Source organism: Tursiops truncatus, chromosome 5 (genome assembly GCF_011762595.2).
Source record: "Tursiops truncatus isolate mTurTru1 chromosome 5, mTurTru1.mat.Y, whole genome shotgun sequence".
NCBI classification, from domain to species: Eukaryota; Metazoa; Chordata; class Mammalia; order Artiodactyla; family Delphinidae; genus Tursiops; species Tursiops truncatus.
In genome coordinates this window covers 36,846,522-36,870,908 of record NC_047038.1, presented here as the reverse complement: position 1 = coordinate 36,870,908, position 24,387 = coordinate 36,846,522, and the positions used below count along the sequence as shown (strand labels likewise).

Genomic DNA, 24,387 nt, shown 5'->3' with positions numbered 1-24,387 from the left:
AATCTCTTTACTCAGTCCGTTAACTCACATGTTAACGTCTTCTGGAAACATCCTCACAGACACAACTAGGATAATGTTTAATCCAGTATTCTGCACACTCTCTGGCCCAGTGAAGTTGACACATAAAGTGCTTTGGAGGCAGAAAGTACAGGACTTGCTTCTTAGTTGCAAAGGTGGGAGAAAGGTGAGGAAAAAAAAAATCAGGGGACACAAGCCCACGTTTTTCATGGAAGCAAATTGTGAATGATGGGGCAATTTTACTGAGACAGGAAAGGCCAATGGGCAAGAAAAGCAAGAGTTACCTTTAGAGAAGTCAATTCTGAGGTACTTGTAGGGACTCTAAGAGAAAATGTAATAACAAGGTAGTTGGAAAATTAGCCTAAGCGTCCTCGGAAAGTCTGAGTAGGAGGTGTGAATTTGGAGGTCCTTTCACTAGGTGGGTTAAATCAGTTGAAGAAAGAACATGGGCTCTAACAATTAACAAGCACATGAGAAAAAAAAAGAAAACACCCTTCTGTTGTGGAAGCCTCAGGGGAGAAGGATCAGTGATTGTCAGAATCTCACTTGGGACAAAAAGAGCTAATGGTGAGTGAGGATAAGGGGACAGTGTTCTTACCTTGGTCTACAAAGCCCTTATTTAGCATCACCAGCATCAGTCTCTGCAAAGCATCCTATTACAGTACCTCACCATTAGCTCCATCCTCCATCAGAGAAAGGAGTCCTGGGCAAAGGTTGGATGTCATGTTCTGAGAAGGTTCTGAACTAATGTTGAGGTGGTAAAGAGCAAATGGTGAAGTCAAGAGATGCAAAGAAGGTGGGGTTGACCAGTTGGCTATAGAGAAAGAAGGAGAAGGAGCCCAGGCTGGTACCCAAATGTCTGGCTTGGCAATGGGCTGGTTCACAGGGGAGGAGCCGTGTCCTCATTTTGTTATTTTTGAAATCCAAAGCAGAGGGACCCCTTCAGGAATTGACAACTTCCAACCACTGGGTCCCAGTCTTTCTGCCTAGAAAAGGATTCTCCTTTATGTGACCCTGGTTATTACACAACTGGGGTCAGGACAGACACCCTCTGCCTGCGTGTCCCTGCCAGGCCTCACCATGGTCCACACTGATTACATTCTTATTTTTTTTTTTAATAAATTTATTTATTTATTTATGGCTGCGTTGGGTCTTTGTTGCTGTGCATGGGCTTTCTCTAGTTGCAGCCAGCGGGGGCTACTCTTCGTTGTGGCGGGCAGGCTTCTCATTGCAGTGGCTTCTCTTGTTGTGGAGCACACATCTAGGTGTGCAGGCTTCAGTAGTTGCTGTGTGTGGGCTCAGTAGTTGTGACACATGGGCTTAATTGCTCCGCGGCATGTGGAATCTTCCTGGACGAGAGATCGAATCCCGGTCCCCTGCACTGGTAGGCGGATTCTTAACCACTGTGCCACCAGGGAAGTCCCGGTAGTTCTATTTTTAATTTTTTGAAGACCCTCCATACTATTTTCCATAATGGCTGTACCAATTTACACTTCCACCAACAGTGTACGAGGATTCCCTTTTCTCTGCAAAACTGACCTGTTGTCTTTTTTATAAAACCCATCCTAACAGGTATGAGGTGGTTTTTCATGTTGTTTTTTTTTTTTTTCGGTACGCGGCCTCTCACTGTTGTGGTCTCTCCCGTTGCCCAGCACAGGCTCCGGACGCACAGGCTCAGCGGCCATGGCTCACGGGCCTAGCCGCTCCGCGGCATGTGGGATCTTCCCGGACCAGGGCACGAACCCATGTCCCCTGCATCGGCAGGCAGACTCTCAACCACTGCGCCACCAGGGAAGCCCTTCATGGTGGTTTTGATTTGCATTTCCCTGATGGTTAGTGATATTGAGCACATTTTCATGTACCTGTTGTCCATTTGTATGTCTTCTTTGGCAAAACATCTATTCAGATCCGTTGCCTGTCTTAAAATCAGATTTAGGATTTTTTGCTATGAGTTTTAAAAATTTCTTATGTACTTTGGATATTAACCCCTTATCAGATACATGGTGCAAATATTTTCTCACATTCCGTAAGTTGCCTTTTTTTTCATGTTTTCCTTTGCTGTGCAGAAGCTTTTAAGTTTGATGTAGTCCCACTTGTTTACTTTTGCTTTTGTTGCCTGTGCTTTAAGTGTCATATCCAAAAAATCATTGCTGGGACTTCCCTGGCAGTCCGGTGGTTGGGACTCCGTGCTTCCACTGCAGGGGCACAGGTTCAATCCCTGGGGAACTAAGATACCACGTGACACAAGGCACAGCCAAAAAAATAAAAATAAATACATTTAACCATTCAAAAAATATTTAAAATAAACAAACAAAATCATTGCTAAGATCAATGTTAGGGAGATTTTCCCCTATGTTTTCTTCTAGTAGCTGTATGATTTCAAGTCTTACATTTAAGTCTAATCCAGTTTTGTGAGTGGTGTAAGACAGAGGTCTAGTTTCTTTTGCGTGTGAATACCAATTTTCCCAGCACCACTGATTGAAGAGACTATCCTTTCCCTATTGTGTGTTCTTGGGGTCCATGTCAAAGTTATGCATGAGTATATATCTGGGTTCTCCTTTTATATCTGGGCTCTCCGTTCTCTTCCACTGTTCTATGTGTTCTGATCCATGTGCCAGTACCATCTCGTTTTGACTATAGCTTTTAGTATAATTTGAAATGATGTGATACTTTGAGCTTTGTTCTTTGTCAAGATTGCTTTGGCTATTTGGGGTCTTTTGTGGTTCCATATGAATTTTAGGATGGCTTTTTTCTGTTTCTGTGAAAAATGCCAGGGGAATTTTGATAGGGATTAAGTTGAATCTGCAGATCACTTTGGCCAGTATGGACAATACTTTTATTTTAATGGTATTAATTCTTCTAATCCATGAAAAGGGGATAGCTTTCCATTTATTTGTGTCTTCCTCATTCTCTTTCATCAATGTCTTATAGTTTTCAGTGTGCAGGTATTTTATCTCCTTGGGTAAATTAATTCCTATGTATTTTATACTTTCTGATACTATTGTAAATGGGCTTTTTTCTTAATTTCTCTTTCTGAACATTTGTTGTTAGTGTATAGAAATGCAACTGATTTTTGTATATTGATTTTCTCTCCTGCAAATTTACTTAACTCTAACAGGTTTTCTTTGGTGGAGTGTTTAACATTTTCTATATATAAATCATGTCATCTGCAAACAGAGATAATTTACTTCAAGAAGAGGGAATTTTGGACACAGGGATACAGATGCCAGGTAAATACCACGTGTTGATGGGGACAGAGATTGAATCGATGTGTCTATCGCCAAGGAATGACAAGGATTACCAGTAGCCACCAGAAGCTAGGAAGATGCAAGGAAGGATCCTCTACCCTAAAGCCTTCAGGGAGAGGATGACCCTGACAACACTTAGATTGCAGAACTTCTAACCTCTAGAACTATGAGGCAATAAATTTCTCTTACTTTAAGCCCAGTTTATGGTACCCTGTTATGGCGCCCTAGGAGACCAGTACTGTGATGCTCTGGTCTTGTGCTTCTAGATATAAAATCATAAGCTACTAAATCATTCTCATAAATCATCTAAGTCAAAGACACCTAAGAACAAGGAGGGAAAGTATGGCTCACGTGTACAGAAGGGAGTAAAGGAAACAAAAAGACCACAGTGTAGCATGTGAACTTTTAAAAAATCAATATTTGAAATCTTTTTCAACAATCCAGTTACTTAACTGAGATGTTACTATTGTGTTTATGAATTAATTAAACAAGCATGCTTCACCTGCAGAGAGCCAGTGTGGGACACAGGGGAGAGTGCGGGCTTTGGAGCTCTTTGAGTTCAATCCAGCCTCCCCACTTAGCAGCTGGTGACCTTGGTCAAGTTACCTAATCTACATGAGCCTCAGCCTCCTACGATGCCCGTCTCTAGGTTTGTTATGGTGACTCAGTGAACTGATGTTTATGACGTGTCAGGTACTGCACTGCCATGGGTACGATGCAGGATACAGTCTGTCCCCAAACATAAATTAGAGCATCTTCCGACGCTTTAAAGACAGACATTCACACAGGTGGTTTGAAGCAGACCCAGAAACACCGGTGCTAGATGGAAAGAGGAAGAAAGACATATCTTGCTAAAAGCAGCAACTTGCAGAAAGAGCATGAAATAAACACACTGACACCCACCTTGGACAAATACAGCAGGACACGTGTTTCTCACTGTAATGATAGTCTTTATTTGATTTTCATCACCTTTCAATGAAAGAGTGGTTCCCATCAGCACTATGTAATTATGAACCTCGCAAATATATCTTATAGATAATGAAATTTCCTCAAAATTGAAAGATAAGTGTAAAGAAAATTTGTAGAGAGAGAAGGTATAAAATAGAAGCTTGGTTAAATGTAAAGCAGGTTTTTATCAAGAAAGAAAAATGGTACCACTACTCCGTTAAAGTGGTACTGCAAACATACTATTTTGCTTGTTCTCAAGCTAGTTGCTCATAAAAAAGAAGCTGGTTTGCCCTTTTCTTCTTAGTGATCAAATCAACATGCTTGTGTACCTCACCATCCTGGTAAGACAAAACCAAGGGGAAGGAGAAGCAAGGCTTCTAACTATGTTAAAAATCGTTTCTAGGGTAGGAGCACAAGCCTTGCTTTCCAGAAGGTGGAGAGACACATGACAGTTTCAGGGAGACCTGTGGGGGCCATGGCTTTAGCCCATTGTGTCTGGGCAGCTGACATAACTTCAGTCCCCCTGGGGTCTCTCTCTGGTCTGAGCTGCCTTAGCTCTGATGATCTGGCAGGACCGTGGTCACTAGGATTGGGTATTCCAAGGCACTGCAGTCATCCAACAGGAACACCAAATCCTGGAAAAGATGTGCAATGAGCAGGAATGTCACTGAAGGTGGCCACAGAGCCCATGCACAACTATAGGACTCCTGGTTATCCTCAAAGACTGTTCAATTGTTCCCCTTTGTGTGAAAATTTCCCAACCTTCATTCCCCCAAGGAGAGCTGGTTACGTCTTTCTTCACCATCCCATTGAATCTCATATAGTCTTTGACTATTGAATTCAGTTGTACGTTGGTTGACCAGATGGATGGATGGATAGATGGGCAAGGGAGTGAATAAATGAATAAATCTTAATTATTGAGCAAAGACTCTGGGCCAGACATCGGGGATACCATGAGTAACAGCACCAGGTCTCACCTTCAAACACTTTAGAGCCAACAGCAGCACTTTTCAGACTGTATTATGTCGTCTTCTTGTCTCCCCCCTCCATGACCAAGGGGAGAGGGGAATGAGGAGGGGAATGGGTGTGGGACAAAATGCTTGTCTCATCTTTGATGCAGAGTAACAAACAAATCTTAATAAAACTTAAAGCTAAAAAACCTAATAGCTAATTATTAGTTTCCTGGGCCAGGCCTGGTGTTCGGTATTCTATGTTTAGTCACCTTGATAGAGATCTTACGACCGAGGGAGTTACTACAGTGTCCAGCACACACTGGTTGTAAGTAGTATTATCCTCCCAATGCTCTCCTGACATGGGTATCATTCACGAATGAGGAAACTGTGGCTCAGAGAGAGGAGGGGACACTGGCATTTAGGAAGCAGGGAGGTGAAGACAGGGGCTCAGGTCTGCCTGATGCTGAAGCCTGTGCCCCTAGGACCACACAACTCTGCTTTCTACATCTTAACCGGTGCTGATTCTGTGTTTTTCCCGTCTCCCTCCCCTCTGCTGCCAGATTCCTCCCAGCACAGAGCACACCAGAAGCCCCTCCCCCAGGAAGTCTCTCCTGATCCCAGGGCTCTGGGAATTCTCGGAATTCCAGAGTCCTCTACCCGCAATCCCAGCCCCATTTGCCTCGCAGCCTGTGGTCTTGGGTGTTGGAGATGGAGCTGGAGGACAGGAGGAGCCTTGTCCTGAGTTCCCCAGCGCTCAGCAAGAGCTATAGGGTTGAGGAAGGGCTTTGTGACCTGGAAGCACCCCACAAGCTTTTGTTTTCCTCCCCCTCATCTCCCTCTTCTCCTAACCCTTCTCTTAAGTTCTTGGCTGATGACAAGTAGAAAAAGAACGTTCAATGGCGTCACTTACCCTCCTGCAGAACGAGTTCATGATGGTGTACAGTTTCCGCACTTTGTCCTTCAAGGCATCTACCCGGGCCACCTTCCAACACTGGGGCGATGCCACAAAGTCCCGCAGCTTGGCCAGCACACAGTAATTCTGTGAGTGGACAACAGGGACGGGTCTCGTGGTGGAAGTCAGTAGCCAGAGACGCGGGAGCTGGGGACTCCTGGCCCTTCTGCACAGTCTCTCCCCACTCCCACTCCAAGCCCTCCCGCAGGCAGGCAGACCCCTCTTACGTGTATATCCAGGTACAGCCTGGGCAGGTATCTCACACACGGCTCCTGCAGAAAGGGAAACGGGTTTCTGTGTTGCTCACAGGGACACACCCTCAGCCTGGCCACAGAAGGCTCTTTGCCAGCCTCCCCAAAACCAGAGCAGCCCCAGATCCCTGGGGCCTTCCTTGATGCTGCCGTGTACAATACTTTCTTGTACCATATGCCACACTCCCCCAAAGTAAACTGCTCTTCTAGAATTCGACTTTTAGAATGCAACCATTTTATCATTGACTATGAGCTAGGGAACAGTTTTATATATATATATACACACACACATATACATACACACACACACATATATATATATATATAGAGAGAGAGAGAGAGAGAGAGAGACATACATATAAATATGTGTGTCTATATATGTATATATATTAAAATAGTTCTATAACTGTAATCTAGACATAGTAATATATACAGTATATACTTTAGTAATATAAAACAGTATATATATGTACACTTTTATATTACTGTATTTCACTTTTGCTTCTGTGCTGGCCTGAAGGTCAGAAGATCCAGATTCTGGTCCCTCCCGACCAGTGATTCCCTGTGTGACGTGGGGTAGGTCTCCTTCTTCTTTGTGACTCGGTTTCCCAGTTGTGAGATTAGAGAGTTAGAACACATCACCTCCACTTCCTTCCAGCTCTGAGCCTATGCATTATTTTAAGCTTTAAAATCATATAGTTTTAAAAGATGCTCTACCTATTTAATAGCAAGGAATTTGCGGATACATTGGGGCGCAAAAATACAACCAAATGTTGTTACAAAGAAATATTAATTTATTTGACAGAGTCGCTAAAAAGTAAATTGCAGAACTGCTGTGTTGTTTGATCCAATTTGTCCACACACTTGGATAACTATGTACAGACCCAGAGCTGAAATCCTATCCTCTGAGTGTGATGGCAGCAGGTCACCTCTAGGTGGTAGAATTGCAGTAATATTTATTTTCTTCTTTGTCTTTTGTGCCTTTTCCAACCATTTTCAAAGTATATGACTTTCATAAGTTGAAAAAAATACTCACCATTTAAGTTTCAAAAAGAAAATACAAAGGAGGTGTTAGGGTATCGTAAGCCCCACATCTGAGAACGGTGCATTTTATTTGAAGGGTTCACAAGTGGTAAAGGGATACTTTTAAATTTCACCAGAGCTTTGAAGTTTAATTTGTTTTGTTTCTACACTGGACGAGCAGTCAGGAGGCCGGATTCTAGTTCTGGGTGGCCCCTGTGGGACTGATGGCTCCGAGCCCCTGGGTCTTCCTCTTAACACAGTGTTGAGAACAGTGCAGACATCCTGGGTTGTCCTCTGTGCAGGCTGTGTCTGCATTCAAGTCTTCAACCCTCCAGCTGCCCGAAGCCGGTGAGGGGCTCGGCCACCCCCTCTCACAGCTGAGGATGCTGAGACTCAGGGCTGAGTAATTTGCTCAGGGTCCTACAGCAGGTTAGGGGTGGGGCTGATTCTGGGAGTTGCCCCCTTAGCTCCTGCTGGCTAGTGGAGAGAAGAAATAAGCAGGACTCTTTGGTCCTCCTTAAGTTGGAGCTCTAAACTCTATGGGAGCTTCTCTTCTCCTGTTCCCTTCTCTTCCCTTCTCTTCCCTTCTCTTCTCTTCTCTTCTCTTCTTTCTCTCTTTCTCTCTCTCTTTTTACATTTTAAAACAGATCCTCTGATATTTGCTAGCTAGTTATAAACAAAAATTGTGATGTCTTTGATTATATTTTCTTTGTATTTAAAAGGAAGTGCAAACCATCGGTATTTAATAGGATGGGAATAAAACACAAATACCCTTGAAATTAACATTGACCAGAAAAGAAAAATAGCGTTTTTTCCCTGGTCCAAAGGCAAATTTTTGAGAACTGGGTCTCCCAGTCCTCAGGGGGGCCGAGGGCACTCACCGAAGGCTCCGTGGCCTGCAGGCTCCGGGAGTCAGCGGTGATCTCCCGGCTCAGGGCCAGCATCCTGGAGTAGCAGGTCGGGGGAGCCGGCTGAGCGGCGGGGGGGCCGGCCAGAAGCAGCATCAGCAGGGGAAGCAGCTGGGGGGTCATGGTGCAAAGGTGGCCTGACTGCAGCCCGAGGCCAGCCGCCCCTTTAAGCAGAGGCTTGGGGGTGGTCCTCCACGCCTCCGTTTCCTGTGGTGCCCAGCCAAGGCCAAGAGCACACCCACCTGGCCTGTGGACACTGGAGCCTTTCAGACCTAAAGGTCCCCCTTGTTGAGAGGAGGTGCTTCCTGGCAGGGGCGGGGAGGGGGAGATGCCAGGCACCTGGAAGGGAACAGGGTCTTCCTCTCACACAACTTGCCATAGAACTTTCTCTCCTGGCAGGGGCTCTTCCTGAAGTGGCAGGATTGGCAGATGAGGGGGGCAGAGGACAAGAGGGAGACAGGAGGGGATGGTGGTTCAGCCAGAGGGGCGGGAGTGAGCATTCAGTTCCTTCAGTCAGAATGGGGACCGTTTGGTAAAACTGGATGATCTCTTGGAGCAGAGCTGGGGGAGGGAAAGGGACCAGAAGTGATGGATTGAGGACCAGTGATCTGGGGGTTTGGGCTCAGGCAGCCTGGGTATCACTATCCACCCACCACTGACTGGCCAGGGGAACCTTGGGAAATCCCTTGCCTTCTGAGCAGCTGCGCCTCTGCCTCTGGAAGATGGGCTTGTGCTAGGGCCTGTGATGGGGGATGTGGGAGCATTCCCCTGGCTGGTCCACTTCAAGCTCCCAGCACAAGTCCTGGTACAGAGCAGACCCACTGGAAGGGTTGGTTCTCCATATGTGGGTCTCTTAGCAATGATGCTCTGCGGGCTGCTCTCCTGTAAATACAGGAGCATGGGTACCAGTTAGGAGAGTAAGCTCTGCCCTTAGGTGCTCCGTGCATCGCATGGTCACCCGCTTCTGTGATGACCTTGGGCAACTTCTTAACCCTTTCTTCCCTCTCCTTGTCTGTGAAACGGGGATGATAAGAGCAGAGCGAGGAAGAGAAGATGCTGAGCTATTACCACAGTCAGAGCTAATGTCACTGTCTCCTTTCCTACAAGCATCCCTGCGAGGCAGGTCCTGCAGAAAACAGTCCAGTTTTCCATGTGGGAAAATTGAGACTCACAGAGTTCCAGCAACTTGTACAAGGTCATAAAGCTGGAGGCAAATGGGTCCAGTAAGGCTTTCTGCCTTGTCTTCATTCCGTTCTCCCATTCTGCAGTGCGGAACTGGGGAAGAGCAGGACTCTTGCAGCCAGAGATGAGTTTGAGCTCTTGGGCTGCCCAAGACCAAGGAACAAGCAACGCGAAGGAGCTGTCGAAAGAGAGGAAGGTTCTTACTTAACACCAAGTATCACATATGCTCCAGCAGTGATGCGTGAAGCTCGTTTATACAACTACACAGCTGTTGTCACAAATGCCATGAGCTTCACAGAAAGCCAGTGAAGTGGGTGGGGTTAGTCCCATTTCCCAGAGGAGGAAACTGAGGCTCTCAGGGGATATGAAACTGTCTGGGGTCACAAGGCTTATAAGGCAAGGCAGAGCTGTGCACCTGGGTCTGCCTGTCTCCCAAGCCTGTCTCACTGCAGGGGAGGGCAGAAGAGTGGCCCGGGCTGGCACACATTCCCAGAACAAAACAACCAAAGTGGAGGACCAGAAGGTTAAGGGAAAGGAGTGTGGTGTCCTGCATATGGGGCAGCATCGAGGATCAACAGCAGGGATGAAAGTTCAGCTCCAGCCTCTCCCTGTCTCTGTTTGCCCACAAAAATCCCTTCCTGACAGGTGCCGTTCCCTGTCCATAAACAGAGCAGCAACACCCCAGGCAGCGGGAGGTCTCTTCCCGCCCTGATGTTCTATTTTGCTACTTTTCTGTGTTCAAGCCCTGGGCAGGGATCACAGCCTTGCCTTCCTGTTTTGCAGGTGAGAGCATGTTCTCTAAACACCTTTAGCAAGATGGCCTGGGGACCGCCTTTTGGGTGCCCTCTCAGGCAGGGCAGAACTGTGTGTGTTTGGAGGTGCAAGCAGCAAACACAGATGTGTTTTTCTTCTGGATCAAGGGGTCTCCCCACTTTCTGTGGCAGTGCCTGGGGCGTGGGCCTCCCTGGCAGACAAACCGGCCCCAGTCAGGGACTCCGGACTCCTTTGAAATGCTCCAGTGTTTCTGGATGTGCTCATCGAAGGAGCTTCAAATTCAGGACAGGGAGGAAAAACCAGCCCAAGCAGCAAAACTAGTCCTTGGACCATCCGATGGAGGAGGCATTGCTGTGCTGAAAAAGCGGGCTTTTCTGTGCACTTGATGGTGAGATAAATGTGTCGCTGGGAGGTCTGGCCTTGCTCCACCCTGGACACGTGTGTGGTTTTTGATAGGACTCCTTGGGCGAATCAGAAGCCTCCTCTGCACCCTACGCACCAGACATCCCGCTAACCGGATCCCATCTGCCTTCCCACTCACCGTGCTTGCCTTCTGCATCTGGGCTTGTCAGCACCCAGCACCCAGCCGGGCAGAGCAGATGCTCAGGAAAGCTTTGCTGAATTAACCTGATGGCTGTTAATCTTGTTACTCAGAGCGAGGCACAAACCCATTAAGAAACCCACAGAGCACAGCCGGAGTCATGCCAGAGAGACCCTGCCCTCGATGAAGGAGGTATCGGGGGACCCACGTGTGTATTGGCTCACAAAGTTCTCCTTTGGCACTGCCGTCCCCCTGCGCCCCCAATAGCTCCCTTCCCTGGCCCCTTCCCTGGCTCCTTCAGCATCAGGCTACTCAGTATGGAACGTGAATGCTAAAACTCCAGGCTGGAATTTCCGCACAGACTGAAGCCTCTGTCTTCCTCCAAAGGTTTCCCCAACCCCCTTAGTGCGTGAGAAGAGCAGGGGTCCCATCAAGCCATGGTACCTCATTATGTCAGGAGAGCCGAGCAGCCAGAGCTAATGAGTGAGTGAATGCTTCTCAGCTGGAATGGCCTCTACCAGCCATTTTCTTTGAATGGATTCTTCATTCATTCTCCAGACACTTTATTTATTGAGAATCTATTGTGTGCAGGCCTGAGATGGACAATAAGGATAAAACAGTGAATGAGAGATGCTGTCCTCTGAGGAGACTAAAGAGGGCAATTAACTCATCGAACACACAGGGTAAGTGGCATGAAAGTGGGAACCCTGGTGCCTCAGAAGCCTCTCCCTGGCGATGGCTCCGTCAGCAAGTTGAGGAACGTTGTGGGGATGTGGGATGGGCATGGGGATGTGGGCGGGGGCGGTGTATGGAGGAGAGAGAGAATTTGGAAGCTGCTATGCTGCCACCTTTGAATGTGGAGGAAGAGGCCACAAGCCAAGAGCTGCAGGAAGCCTCTAGAAGCTGAAAAAGGCAAAAAAAAAAAAAAGGATTCTCCGCTAGAGCCTTCAGAAAGGAACACAGCCCCGCCAAGACTTTGATTTTAGTCCAGTGAGACTCATGGTGGACTTCTGACCTCTAGAACTGCGAGAGGATAAATGTGTGTTGTTTTAAGCCATTCTGTCGGTGGTTATGTGTTACAGCAGCAACAGGAAACTAATACACCATCTCTCTGGGGTTCAGTAGGATAACAGAGATCGTGGTTGTGAGGAACTTGGAAATGATCTGCATCAACTTGCCTTGTGCTTGTGCCTCTTTTACAGCTTCCCTGTCAAGCATTCATCCAGAGTCTGTTTGCATGCCTCCCTGGATGGGGAGCTCATTGCCCTTTAAGACTGCCCTCCAGCCTCTGGGCAGCTGTGAACAATACAAATTCTTCCCAAGGTGAAGGTGAGATGTGCTGACTCCCTGGAGCTACCGCCTGTGACCTAAATCTCTGTTACCTTCTTCCACAGAACAGCCCTGGGTGATTCTCAGCCGTCAACCTGTCTACCACCACTCATCCCTGCCCCCCAGACAGACCCGGCTCTCTTTCTGAGCAAACACCCCAATTTCTTGAAACTTTTTCCATGGGAAGTGGCTTCAACATCCTTTTCCACAATTACATTACGATTACCATCTCTCTGCCCAGAATTCTTTCTCCTCCCAGTAGACATTTCTAAAGCAGAAATCCACGCTTGCCTGTTTCACATTCTTGCCTGGTTCCCTGAGGCCTGGAAGATAGTCTGAAGTCTGTGGCCTGGTCCCAGACTACCTCTCCAGCTATCTCTGCCTGTCCTTTCCTGCACTTTTTTCAAGGAATGACAATGATGATGGTGATGATGATGACGATGGTGATGACAGCTAACCCTGAAATGCGGCCTTGCTCCAAGCCCTGTACAAGGCTTAATGCATTCATTCTAGTATATCATCTGAGGGCACTGAGGCACAGAGAGGTGAAGAGACTCGCTCCAAATCACACAGCATTAGCAATCCCTAGTGTTTGTAGTTATAACACCCAAGTGGCCTTTGGCCTTCATACATGCCGTTCCTGCTTCTTGGAATGTCTTTTCCTCACCTTGTTTGTTCCTGGTTCATTCCTTCTCACCCTTCCAGACTGAGCTGAAATGTCACTTTCTCCAGGAAGCCTGCCTTGCTGGATTGGGTCCCCTCCACCTGCCTGCACAGGCTCCCATGGCCCCTGCACTTTCCTCTGCTTTGACACGGCATTGTCCACTCTGGCCTTTGTCTGTTTGCTTGTCTGCCCCCTACAGGCAGAGCGAGTGTCCTCTTTGTCTTTGTGTCCACAGCATGGAGGCCAGGTCCAACACAGAGTAGGTGTTCAGTAAACATCTCCCTGCTGAATGGAAGTGACTGCCCCTTTATCCCTGTTGTGTGTCAATGTGTCTCCCACTAGCTGGAACCCAGATTGAAACACAGCCCTCCTTGAGAGGTCTAGTCAGAACTGTTAACCTCCTTGGTTTGGGCCCCTGTTGTGTCAGTTAGGACTAAAGTTGTGAGTTACAGAAAACACGGTTTGAGATACCCATGGCCAGATTTTCTGGAAAGTTCAACTGGAACATGTAGTGGTAGTGTGGAGCTCAGGAACGGTTTGATCTAGGAGCTCGATGAAGTCACCAAGAAATCACCTTATTCTGTCTCCCTCTTCCATACTGTGATGGTCTTTTGATGTGTCAACTCTGCCAGGCTATAGTCCCTGGTTATTCAATCAAATGCTACTCCAGGTGCTACTGTGAAGGTATTTGTAGATGTGATTAAAGTCCATAACCAGTTGACTCGAAGGACAGGAGATTATTCTAGATATTCTGGGTGGGCCTGATTCAGTCAGTTGAAAAATGTTAAGAGCAGAGCTGATGAAGAAGAAATTCCCTGAGGAAGAAGAAATTCTGCCTGTGTAGTAGCTTCGACCCATCACCCTGAGTTCTAACTTGCCCTTCCTGACAGCCTGCCTTGCTGTTTTGGACTTTCTTGGCCATGCCGGCCTCCACGACCGTGTCAGCCAATTCCTTACAATAAAATAATCTCTTAGTATGTCTCTGCTTCTGGTTCTGCATCTTTGGTTGAACCTGAACTGACACATATGTCACTGACTCCATCCTAAAGCCAGGTCTCCTTGTGGTCGCAATGTGGCTGCTGGTAGAGTCCAGCACACATGCTATCCCATCCCTGTCTGGAGAGGACACATGCCATCTCATCCCCTGACCATTGAAGGAAGTCCTGAGCTTTGCGCTGCCAGCAGATCCTGCCATGTCTGTCTCGTGACCTCGTATTTTCATAGTCTGGGACTCCTTTTAGCATTTTTAGATAAAGATCACTTAAACTTTTCCTTCTGGCTATTCAGACTGGCACATTCCTGTAAGTGATGCAGGTAAAGGGAAACACTTTTTTGTTCCCAGCCCTACGGGGTTATGGGAAATTCCTGAGCAGACCATAAGAAATAAGAACTCTTTCATTACATGGCTCAAACTCAGAATCACACCTTTCCCCCGAATATTCCCTGTGTTCCTGTCCTGTGCCTGTTTGCAATGGCAGCCAAGGTTGAAAGGGCCATGGCCAATCTCAGATCTCCTCGGCTACCCAAAGTCCAGCCAGTAGCTGTTTTCGCCAGAGATCGGAAGAGCCCTGCGGCAGTTTCCATCCTTGGAAAACATCACACTGGACACACAAGGAGTCTGAGATGCTGACATCAGGGGCTGGTGGTAGAGGCCAGTTCTCTAGCAAAGAGACTACCTCTGAGTCCCCCTTCCTGCCTGCATTTGAGGTCAGAATCCAGGGCCAGTGATGCCTGTGCTGTCCTGACAGAGCAGTAACAGCCAGGAGGTATTTGAGCAAGGGGTGTAGGTTGAACAACTAGCCAGAATGTTGCCTCCAGGGTGTCCTGTCAACAGCAGTGTTCCTTTGGTTAAAAGCCACACATCTCCCCCTGTTTATGTGATGTGTTTTGAGCTTGTTACTTGCGCTCTTGGCAAACCCAAGTGGAAAGTTGGCCCACATATTCCAGAGTAAAGGAATGAAGACAAACAACAAGGCCAGGTTTTGCTTTGGGGCAGTGATTCTGAAAATAATCCCACGTTTTAGAATAGAGACCCCTCTATAATCCTTGAAACATGGATTCAAATCTTAATAGGAAACAGTGTGCAGGACAAATTCTCCCAAACATTTTCCTTGGGCCTGTTTATGCAGAAAGGACTCAGAAAAAGTCTTTCAGAAGAGTCCCAGCTTGGCTTCTCAGAAAGAACACAGGCTTTGGAGTGATAGAGGCTTCAGTTTAAATCTCACTTCTGTTATGATGTGACTGTGCAAATCTTGTCACCCCTTGTCTTCCTCTGATGTATGGGATTTATAACGTTTATTGCCCAGAGTTCTTGTGAAGATGAAATAAACATGAAATAGCCAGTGTTGAGGCTGTGGTTTTCATTTTCTTTATCTTTTCTTTCTTTTCATTTTTTTTCCTGGTTGTGGACCTTGTTCATTCACTCCGTCTTAGGCCAGTTCTAACCTTCCCACAATGGTTATGGTGAGGGGCACGTGGCCCAGGATGGACCAATCAGCTTCCTTCCCTGGGATGAACTGATGGGTACAGGAAGAAAGTCACTCTCTCATTCCACCAATGTCCCTACATGGCTGCCAACAGTTATGTCTCCTGACCTGGAGTGGGCTTCTCTGCTGGAGGAGCAGGCAAGGCCAGAAGCAGAGCTGGGAGATGGATGGAGAAGAGAGTCTGGATGGACCTCCATCCCTGATTCTGTTCCCAGAGGCCCAGTGCTGGAATTCCTCCTTGGACTCTGTAAGCTGTCCTGGGGTCATTTCTAGCTATAGACTTAGTATTTCCTTTTGGCTAGAGCTGGTTTCAGTGAGTTGTTTTTCTATCTCTTAAAAATAAGAGAGCTCTGAACAAGACAGGACCCAGCACGGCGCCCAGCACAGAGCTGGTGCTCGCAGCCATTGCCTTCTCTTTGATGATTCACTATTTGTGGCAATCATTGGTGCTGATCATCAAATACATCCAGTCTCCTCTCTCCTGGCTCCAAGCCAGCACTGAGCTTCCCTGCTCCCTTGAAATTTTGCATGGCCACGTGAGTCATTTCGTGCAATGACACATAAGAGGACATGACGGGTTTTGCTTCTGGGCAGAAGCTTTAAGAGCCCGTGCATGCGTTGCCACTTTCCCCTTCTCTCTGCTATGGGACCACTGAGTCAGAGATAGCGGCGGCTCTGCTGGCCTCACCCTGAGGTGGAGACCTAGAGCTATACCCCAGCCCACCTCTGGCTTGTTTGTTATGACAGTAGAACCTAGCCCAGCCTGACTGTGGTAGGCAGAATTCTACCACGACCTCCAGGCCCCTGTAGAACCCCATCCCCTTGAGTGTGGGTGGAGCCCATGTAGGAGAGATATCATTCCTGTGGTTTAGTTAGTTATATGGCAAAAAGGATCTTGTAGATGTCCTGGAGGTTACTGATCACTTGACTTTGAGTTACTCAAAAGGGAGATTACCCAGGGATCTACCAAGTGTGGAAAGGATTTGACCTACACTGCTGGTCTGAAGGTGGAGGGAGAAACATAGGAAGGAATGGGGCAGCCTCTAGGAGCAGAGAGTGGCCCCTCTGGCCTCCAGCACAGAAATGGGAACCTCAGACATACAGCCACGAGGAACTGGGTCGGTCAGTAACCTGAATGAGCTTGGGAGCAGATCCTTCCCCAGAGCCCCCAGATATGAGACATGGCCAGTGAGACGCACAGCAGAGAACCCAGCTGGTTTCACCCCGACTGCCCTCCACAGCCAGTAGCTGATAATGGATGTTGTTGTTTTCCTTTAGTGATGTTAATTTTTTTTATTTTTTAAAATTTTTTATTTAAGTAGAGCTGATTTACAATGTTGCGTTAATTTCTGCTGTACAGCAAAGTGATTCAGTTATACATTTACACATTTTTTCAATGCTTTTCCATCCTGGTTATCACAGGATATTGAATATGGTTCCCTGTGCTATAGAGTAGGACCTTGTTTTTTATCCATGCTATAGATAATAGTTTGTATCTGCTCATCCCAAACTCCCAATCCACTCCTCCCCCACTCTTCCTCCCCCTTGGCAACCACAAGTCTGTTCTCCGTGTCTGTGAGTCTGTTTCTGTTTCATAAATAAGTTCATTTGTCTCATATTTTAGATTCCACATATAAGTGATATCATATGGTATTTGTCTTTCTCTTTCTGACTTACTTCTCTAAGTATGATAATCTCTAGTGGCATCCATGTTGCTGCAGATGGCATTATTTTGTTCTTTTTTATGGCTGAGTAGTATTCCGTTGTGTGTATATATGTGTGTGTGTGTGTGTGTGTGTGTGTGTACCACATCTTCTTTATCCATTCATCTGCTGATGGACATTTAGTTTGTTTCCATGTCTTGGTTTTCGTGAATAGTGCTGCTATGAACATAGGGGTGCATGTATCTTTTTGAATTATAGTTTGTCAGGATATATGTCCAGGAGTGGAATTGCTGGATCATACGGTAGCTCTATTTTTAGTTTTTTGAGGAACCTCCATACTGTTTTCCACAGTGGCTGCACCAATTTACATTCCCACCAACAGTATAGGAGGGTTCAAATGGGTGTTGTTTTAAGCCTTCATGTTTGTGGTACAGTAATTTATTACACAACAATAGACAACAAACACACCGAACAATACATTATTACTTGAGGTTATTCCTTGAGGATTATAATTTTTCAATTTAATAACACGTGTGACACCCCCCAGGCTGCCTTCCAGTGGTTTGTTTGCCAATGTCTGTGTCAGACTCAGGATCTTCTGGTGGAGGAGCTGAGCTGGTCATCTCTGTGTCCCCGGGCTGAGCAAAGGCCCCGGAGAGACACTCTAAGATGAGGTAGAGGTGACACTTGGCAAAATTGTGACGTTGATGGAATGTTTTGCACCAAAGGTCCACATCCCATCATGCCTGGTTTGGGGACCTTGAAACTAATCACAGCTAATGTGGATACAGAGCTGGCTGAGGGTCCGGCGCTTTTCTTAGGGTGTTGTGCCCGTGAACCAGGGCGATCCTTGTAAGAACCCTACCAGGTTGGTGCTGGTACCATCACATCCCCCCTTCACAGATGAGGCAAGAAGTTACATAACTTGCTCAAGGTCACACAATTCATTAAAGTGAAGCCCAGGTTCAAACCAGACAGGTTGGCTCTAATCGGAGTTCCTAACACGCCACTACCCTGCCAACTAAGAGAAAGGACTCCATAAAAATTTGTTGAGGGATGGAGAGAAGGCAAGAAGGACAAAAATAATTTCTTTATACGCTAACAAGCTGTGTGATGCTGGGCAGCTCACTACCCTATCTCTGAACTTTAATTTCCTCAGAAAATGAGGGGAGACTCTATTTAAGGTGCTGTTTTGCATTTCTCTCCATTATAAATGTGGTGGCTTGTTGCTTTTAAGAGGTCCATTACGAGCATGGCGAGTCCTCTCTGCCCTGGGCAGGACCAGCCTACCGGCTGCAGCGGCCTGAGTGTGGGCTCACGGGCACATCAGGCTCTGGACCACCATTCTGCAATGTGCTTGATCCCCATGTTCTCAGTGTCCTGAGGTCCCTCATGGGGACGTGGTCGTGAGGATTGAAGTGGGGTACTTGTTTCAGGCAGAACGGGCGATGCTCACTTATGAGTAATCTCCCTTCCCAGACCCTGTCTCCAGGGAACCTGGAAAATTCCCTGGTTGTTAGCAGATAGCATGTTGTATTAGAGATTGTATTTGGAGGCCCAGATTTTTTTCCCTTTTGTTGTGTTTGTTTTGTTTATAGGATGCTAAATGATTCACTTAACTGATTCTTTTCAATAAATTAACAGAATCGACTTAGCTGAACAAATATGCTTGTTGCTTTGGTGTCACGCATATACAACCAGAATTCTTTTAAATTTAGAACCTCAGACCAGTCTCTGGTTTTGGCTACTGACCTATGAAAAATCTATACAACCCTTTCCATCTTTAATGATTTCTTTTATAATGAAAGATGATCCATTTCTCCTGCAATGTGATGAGTATTTCTAGAGCTATTCTGTATTCCCCTGAACCTATGAAAAAAAATTTATTGTCATAAAATATACACAAGATAATTTTTTGAAATATTTAAACCTTTTTTTTTTTTTTTTTTTTTTTTTTTTGCGGTACGCGGGCCTCTTACTATTGTGGCCTCTCCCTTTGCGGAGCACAGGCTCCGGACGCACAGGCTCAGCGGCCATGGCTCACGGGCCCAGCCGCTCCGCGGCATGTGGGATCTTCCCAGACCGGGGCACGAACCCGTGTCCCCTGCATCGGCAGGCGGACTCCCAACCACTGCGCCACCAGGGAAGCCCCATTTTAAACCATTTTTAAATGTCCAGTTCAGTGGCATTAAGTACATTCACATTGTTGGACAACCGTCACCACAATCCATCTCCAGAACCTTTTCATCCTCCCCAGCTGAAACTCTGTACCCCCTAAACACTGCCCTCCACTTCCTCTCCCCCAGCTCCTGGCACCTACCATTCTATTTTCTTTTCGAGGGCCAGCTTGATTTAGAGGTTTCAACTCAAACCACAGATCTAAGCTCTGTCATTTCCTTGCCGTGTGACTTTCTCTACTGCCTTACCTGTAAAATGGAGACAATGGTGGTGGTCACCCTTATGCTCGGGGCCAGAGGGGATGAAATGGTTAAGATATGCAAAGCCTTTAGACCACCAGTGCCAGGGGTAGACAGAGCATTGTGGGTTTGGTATTATTATTATTTATGTGATTTCCAGCCCTCAAAATACGGTTCCCACCCCCAACTCCCCAACACATTGGGCGATGAGGGGCTCGGGAGCTAGGACACACCAGCTCCACCCCCAGGCGCTGGCCCAGGGCTTGAGCCTGGTACAAGGACAGAGAACGTGGGTGGAATGAACGAAGCAGTGATGCTCCAGTCACTTCCTCCCATAGCATGAAGCCCTGGGAAGCCAGCGCCCCAGCACAGCCACCATAAACAAGGGCCCCCTGAGACCCCCATTCATCTTCCCGGTCCCGTGGATTCCAGCTTCTGAGGTGAAGGCTTCCTCCCTCGGGAAGCGCTTTGAGTGTTTTGGCCTCCATCCTTTCAGGAAGCCTCGTAGCCAACACACACCCAGGGCAGGAAGTTGGTGAGAAGGACTTAAACCTTGGGTGGAAAGCATCTCACCTCTTCAGAAACCATTTCAGAAGCTGGCTGCACATCCATGTTCCTGGCACGTTCCAGTGTGACCTCCTAAGTTTTTTTCTTTTTTCTTTGAATAGTTCCTTTTTTCCTTCATGAAGAGGCCATAGTTTCTGAGTGAGGCTCGCTTATGGCACAGAATCAGGAAGGCAAAGGGGGTACAAACAGGTCCTGAGCACTTACGGCTGTAGCTCTCAATACTTTCTGAGCATACAACCACCCTGAGAGATGGGTATAAATCCTCATTTTACACTTGAAGCTCTTAGGTTCAAAGGGGCCATGTGTCTTGCCAAAAATACGCCGCTGGTACTTGATGGGCTGGTAATAAAACCTAGATGATCTGGGTCCCAGAGCTGATGCTCCGCATGGGATGGGATGTCTCTAAACCATCTTCATTGGCTGGGGGTATCCAGATACGCCAAATACACTCACATGGGCTGTGTTTACTTATCACAGACTTTCAGGGTGTTTTTAAAATAGAGCTGCATTCACTGATGCACAGCAGATGTAGGGCCCTAAACATGGTATAAAATTATATCCTTGAAACATTTCAAAACAAAGGAGAAAAGGCAAAAAAGCAGGTGGAGGAATATCACATATGTTTCCAGACAGGTCATGCTGATTTCACACTGTTATGTATGTAGTTCTTCCTAATTCTATTTCAAATATAGGAGCTTTGGATTCTTGTTATTTGCTTATCCATCTGTTCAGCAGAGACTTGAGCAGCAATTGGGCTTCTTACAGCTACAGAATTAGTCTTTTGAAAAATAAACCAGAAGACGTATGGAAATTAATCTGGCCTTTCTCAACGAATACACTGTAATAGTAACCTCTTATACACGGGCATCACATGTTTATAAAACATGTGCCCCTTACAAATGAACTTATATACTAAACAGAAATAGACCCACAGACGTAGAAAACAAGCTTAGAGTTACCAAAGAGGGAAGGAGGGGAGAGGGATAAATTAGGAGTTTGGGATTAACAGATACAAAACTACTATATACAAAATAGATAACCAACAAGGACCTACTGTATAGCACAGGGAACTATACTCAATATTTTGTAATAACATATAAGGGAAAAGAATCTGAAAAGGAACATATACATATGTATGTATGCATAGGGGTGTGTGCATATCTATATCTATCTATCTATGTATCTATCTATCTATCTATCTATCTATCTGAATCACTTTGCTATACACCTGAAACCAACACAATATTGTAAGTCAACTATACTTCAATTTTTTAAAAATGTGCCTCAAATGTGTCATTTTCCCTCCGATGCCTGGGCTTCTGACCACGCTGTTCCCCTGCCTGGAACACTATTCCTTCTCCCAGCCCTACTGCAATCAGGCTCAGACTACTGAGTGTCTGGACTGTCCTTTCCCTGACAAGGCATTTTCTCACCCCAGGTAAGATGAGCTGTCTGCTCTGTTCTCTCTCCTAGATTCTCATGCTTCCCTGTCCAGACATTAGTCACAGATCACTGCTTGTTTACTGTTCTTCTTTCCTGTACACCTTCTATGTTGCTCACAGCTGGATCGTGAGCAACCAGCACAGTGACTGACTCCAGAAATATTCTACATGCTCTCCTCCTCCCCCGTATTTGATGAATGAATGGCAGATTGAGCAAACTTTATCGATAGCTGTTGTAAGTGCCACACTCCTACAGGGCACCCTGTGACAGCTCTGTCATCATCGTTATTCACATCACGACAGTTTTGCCTGATGCTCTGCAAATTGATCAGTGTGCTTAAAAAACAACTTTATCTGTTGTGTACGTGTCACGTGTTTTCCAGAAAAATCTTCCTATTTTCCTGCTTGAACTACTGTTCAAAAATAAGCAAAATAAAACTATCCTCACATCCTTCCACTCATTCAGCTGATTCTTAAGCTGGTCTCAGCACTTGAGTAAATTTGTCAGGTAGCTTGAGGGGCATCTTGGGTTTTCTCAGGCTCCATCATCAGACATGGATTCTAGATGCATTTTCGTGGCAGCCTTGCCACACAAGTCCTGCAAGCGTCAGTAGCAAGAGTCTTAATGGACTTTTCCATTAATGGCTGATGTCTGCTTTCCCCCCACTGGCCATTAGTGACTTCCTTTGAATGATGGTAAAAATGCATTTTCGTGGTTAGATGTAAATTTCATTCCAGAGTTCCACAGATGTCTGGAAAACTCTGCTCCCATTTGCAGACTCTGCCGGGGTTGGGGTGGATTTTAGCGCATGGCCGAACGCTTGGAGTTTGCAGCCTGACAGCCTCTGCTGGATGTGCTTGGCTCAATCTCTCACCAGCGATGGCATTTCAGAACCACACGCCTTCATATTGCCATTAAATTGTATGCACTACACTTCCTTCCTTCTTTATTTTACTTGTAGCACCCAGCAGTGACCATTTCATAGGAGGTCTTGATACATTTTCATCAAAGAAATGAATAGATAAATCTGTCTCTGAGCCTTACTGTTCAGGTATTAAAAATGAAAAAATAATCTTTATAGGAGACTTAATTAAATGAATGTTTGTAACATGCTTATTATACTAAATGGCACATAGTAATTGCTCAATAAATGGGTAAATGGTGACTTACGTTTTTAGTCCTTGTGGGGACTGAAGGGGTTGGCATATCATGCAGACAAGAAGAGGGAGTTCTGTAAAGGGGAACAATTCATTCAACAATGTTTCCTTCCCCAATATTTCAGGCGACCCCTTCCCATGTACATAGTGCCTGACCATGGGATGTCCTAAGGGCTGCAGGAAGGTAGAGGAGGAACTCTTCACTTTGTCAGGGTTGAGCAGTAAGCAGGGGCATTTCCAGATGAGGAGATGGCTCAGCTGGACCCTAGAGGCTTGTCAGGGGGCCCCCATGTAGGGAGGAGGGGCTGGGCATTCTCAGCAAAAACTTGGACTCATACTCAGAGGGCTAAAAGATCTTTGAGAACATTTACATTCCAAGTTAACAAACTTAGAATTGTTACCTACAAATTGGCACCTGCCATCTACCTCTACAAGGATCAAATCATGAGCCGCTGCAGCCGCTGACCTTCAACACCCCCTGAAAGGAGTTCAGGGTGGAGATCAGGAATGAGGCCCTCTGTGCTCTGGGAAGGACTGGCAGAGCAGGTCTTCAGATGGTTAGATATTTTCAGGAGAAGATTTTATGAGCCCAATTCTTGCATCTCCTCGTATCTAGAAAAGCACTAAAATCTTTCATGATGACTTCTGCTCCTTATGACTAGTAACCTTCATGAGACCAGCAGAAACCTTCTGCAGAAAGTATGTGCTTGACCGCATGTACTCCCCCTTCACCAGAATCACATATGTACTGACCTCCCCGCTACCTCTCTGGAGCAGTTTCTCAGAGCTATCTGAAATGCTGTCTCCTGGGCTATAGCCCTCATTTTGCCCCAAATAAAATGTAACTCACAACTCTCACATTGTACATTTTTTTAGTTGACAGAATGTATTTGCATCAGAAACACAAATTAATTGTAAAAATGTATTTAAAATTATTCTTCATGCATGTTTTCAAAAACATTTTTCTTCTATCATATTCAAAATTATTAAACTAAAAGAATATAAATTAGAATATAAATTGATATAATTAATAATTATACATTATAATAGAAGAAAATTTTAAATAAAAACACTTTAAACCAATCAAAAATGATTTATTACTTTGAAAATATGATGAAATATGATGAAAATATGATGAAATATGATGAAAATATGATGAAATCCATTGACTACTTTTGAAAATATGATGAAATCTCATTGACTACTTTTACAAAATAAAACGATTGTGATTTCAGTGTTCAACATCCACCTAGTTGCTAATATAAAGAATCTGTATCACGCTTCAGACAAGTTCTATCTAGACTTACACACATCGAAATAAGCGCAAAATGAATATTTAGTAATGCAAAATGTTCCTCAGCCACACCATGCAATTCTTGCCAATACCCGGTGGTTCACGAGTGCCTCTGGATCTACCTATTGGAGCCGAAAGGAAGCTAGAAATGGCTACTCAGCCCTGCCGGGAAACGATACCCTGTTATACAGGAATCTGACGGTTCATGCGCTCTAGAGCAGGGATGCCACGTGTTAACTCCTTTGTCTTTTCTGGTACCCAAACCCTCTGGCTGCTCAAATCCTCCTTACTCTTGGAAGCAGTGTCTGTCTCTAACATCAGCAGTGAATCAACTTACAAATCTTGGAAGCACTGGCATGCAGTCACATTTTGTTTTTAGGAGATAATGCCAGAGACGCAGAGAAGTGTTCCCGGGTTTCTGACCCATCTTTAGGGTTATGGGACATTCTGTGCCAGCTCCCCTGAGAAGGAAGCCCCAGAAGTTCTAACAAATTGTAGTGTGTTTATGATTTGCCAGACCTTCTAATAGTGGGGGACCCAGTGCAGGAGCCCCTCATGTCTTGATCTA

General features: G+C 45.9%; 1 protein-coding gene across 1 annotated transcript; it reads right to left on the bottom strand.

The window, feature by feature from the left end:
• Window positions 1–4,221: 4,221 nt before the first annotated feature.
• On the bottom strand, window positions 4,222–8,424 carry CYTL1 (cytokine like 1). The gene is made up of 4 exons (XM_019928016.2): window positions 8,275–8,424; window positions 6,347–6,391; window positions 6,078–6,206; window positions 4,222–4,849 (listed from the first exon to the last, which is right to left on the bottom strand). The coding sequence occupies exons 1-4, from the start codon at window positions 8,422–8,424 to the stop codon at window positions 4,766–4,768; spliced, it is 408 nt and encodes a 135-aa protein (XP_019783575.1). The 3' UTR covers window positions 4,222–4,765.
• Window positions 8,425–24,387: the final 15,963 nt, after the last annotated feature.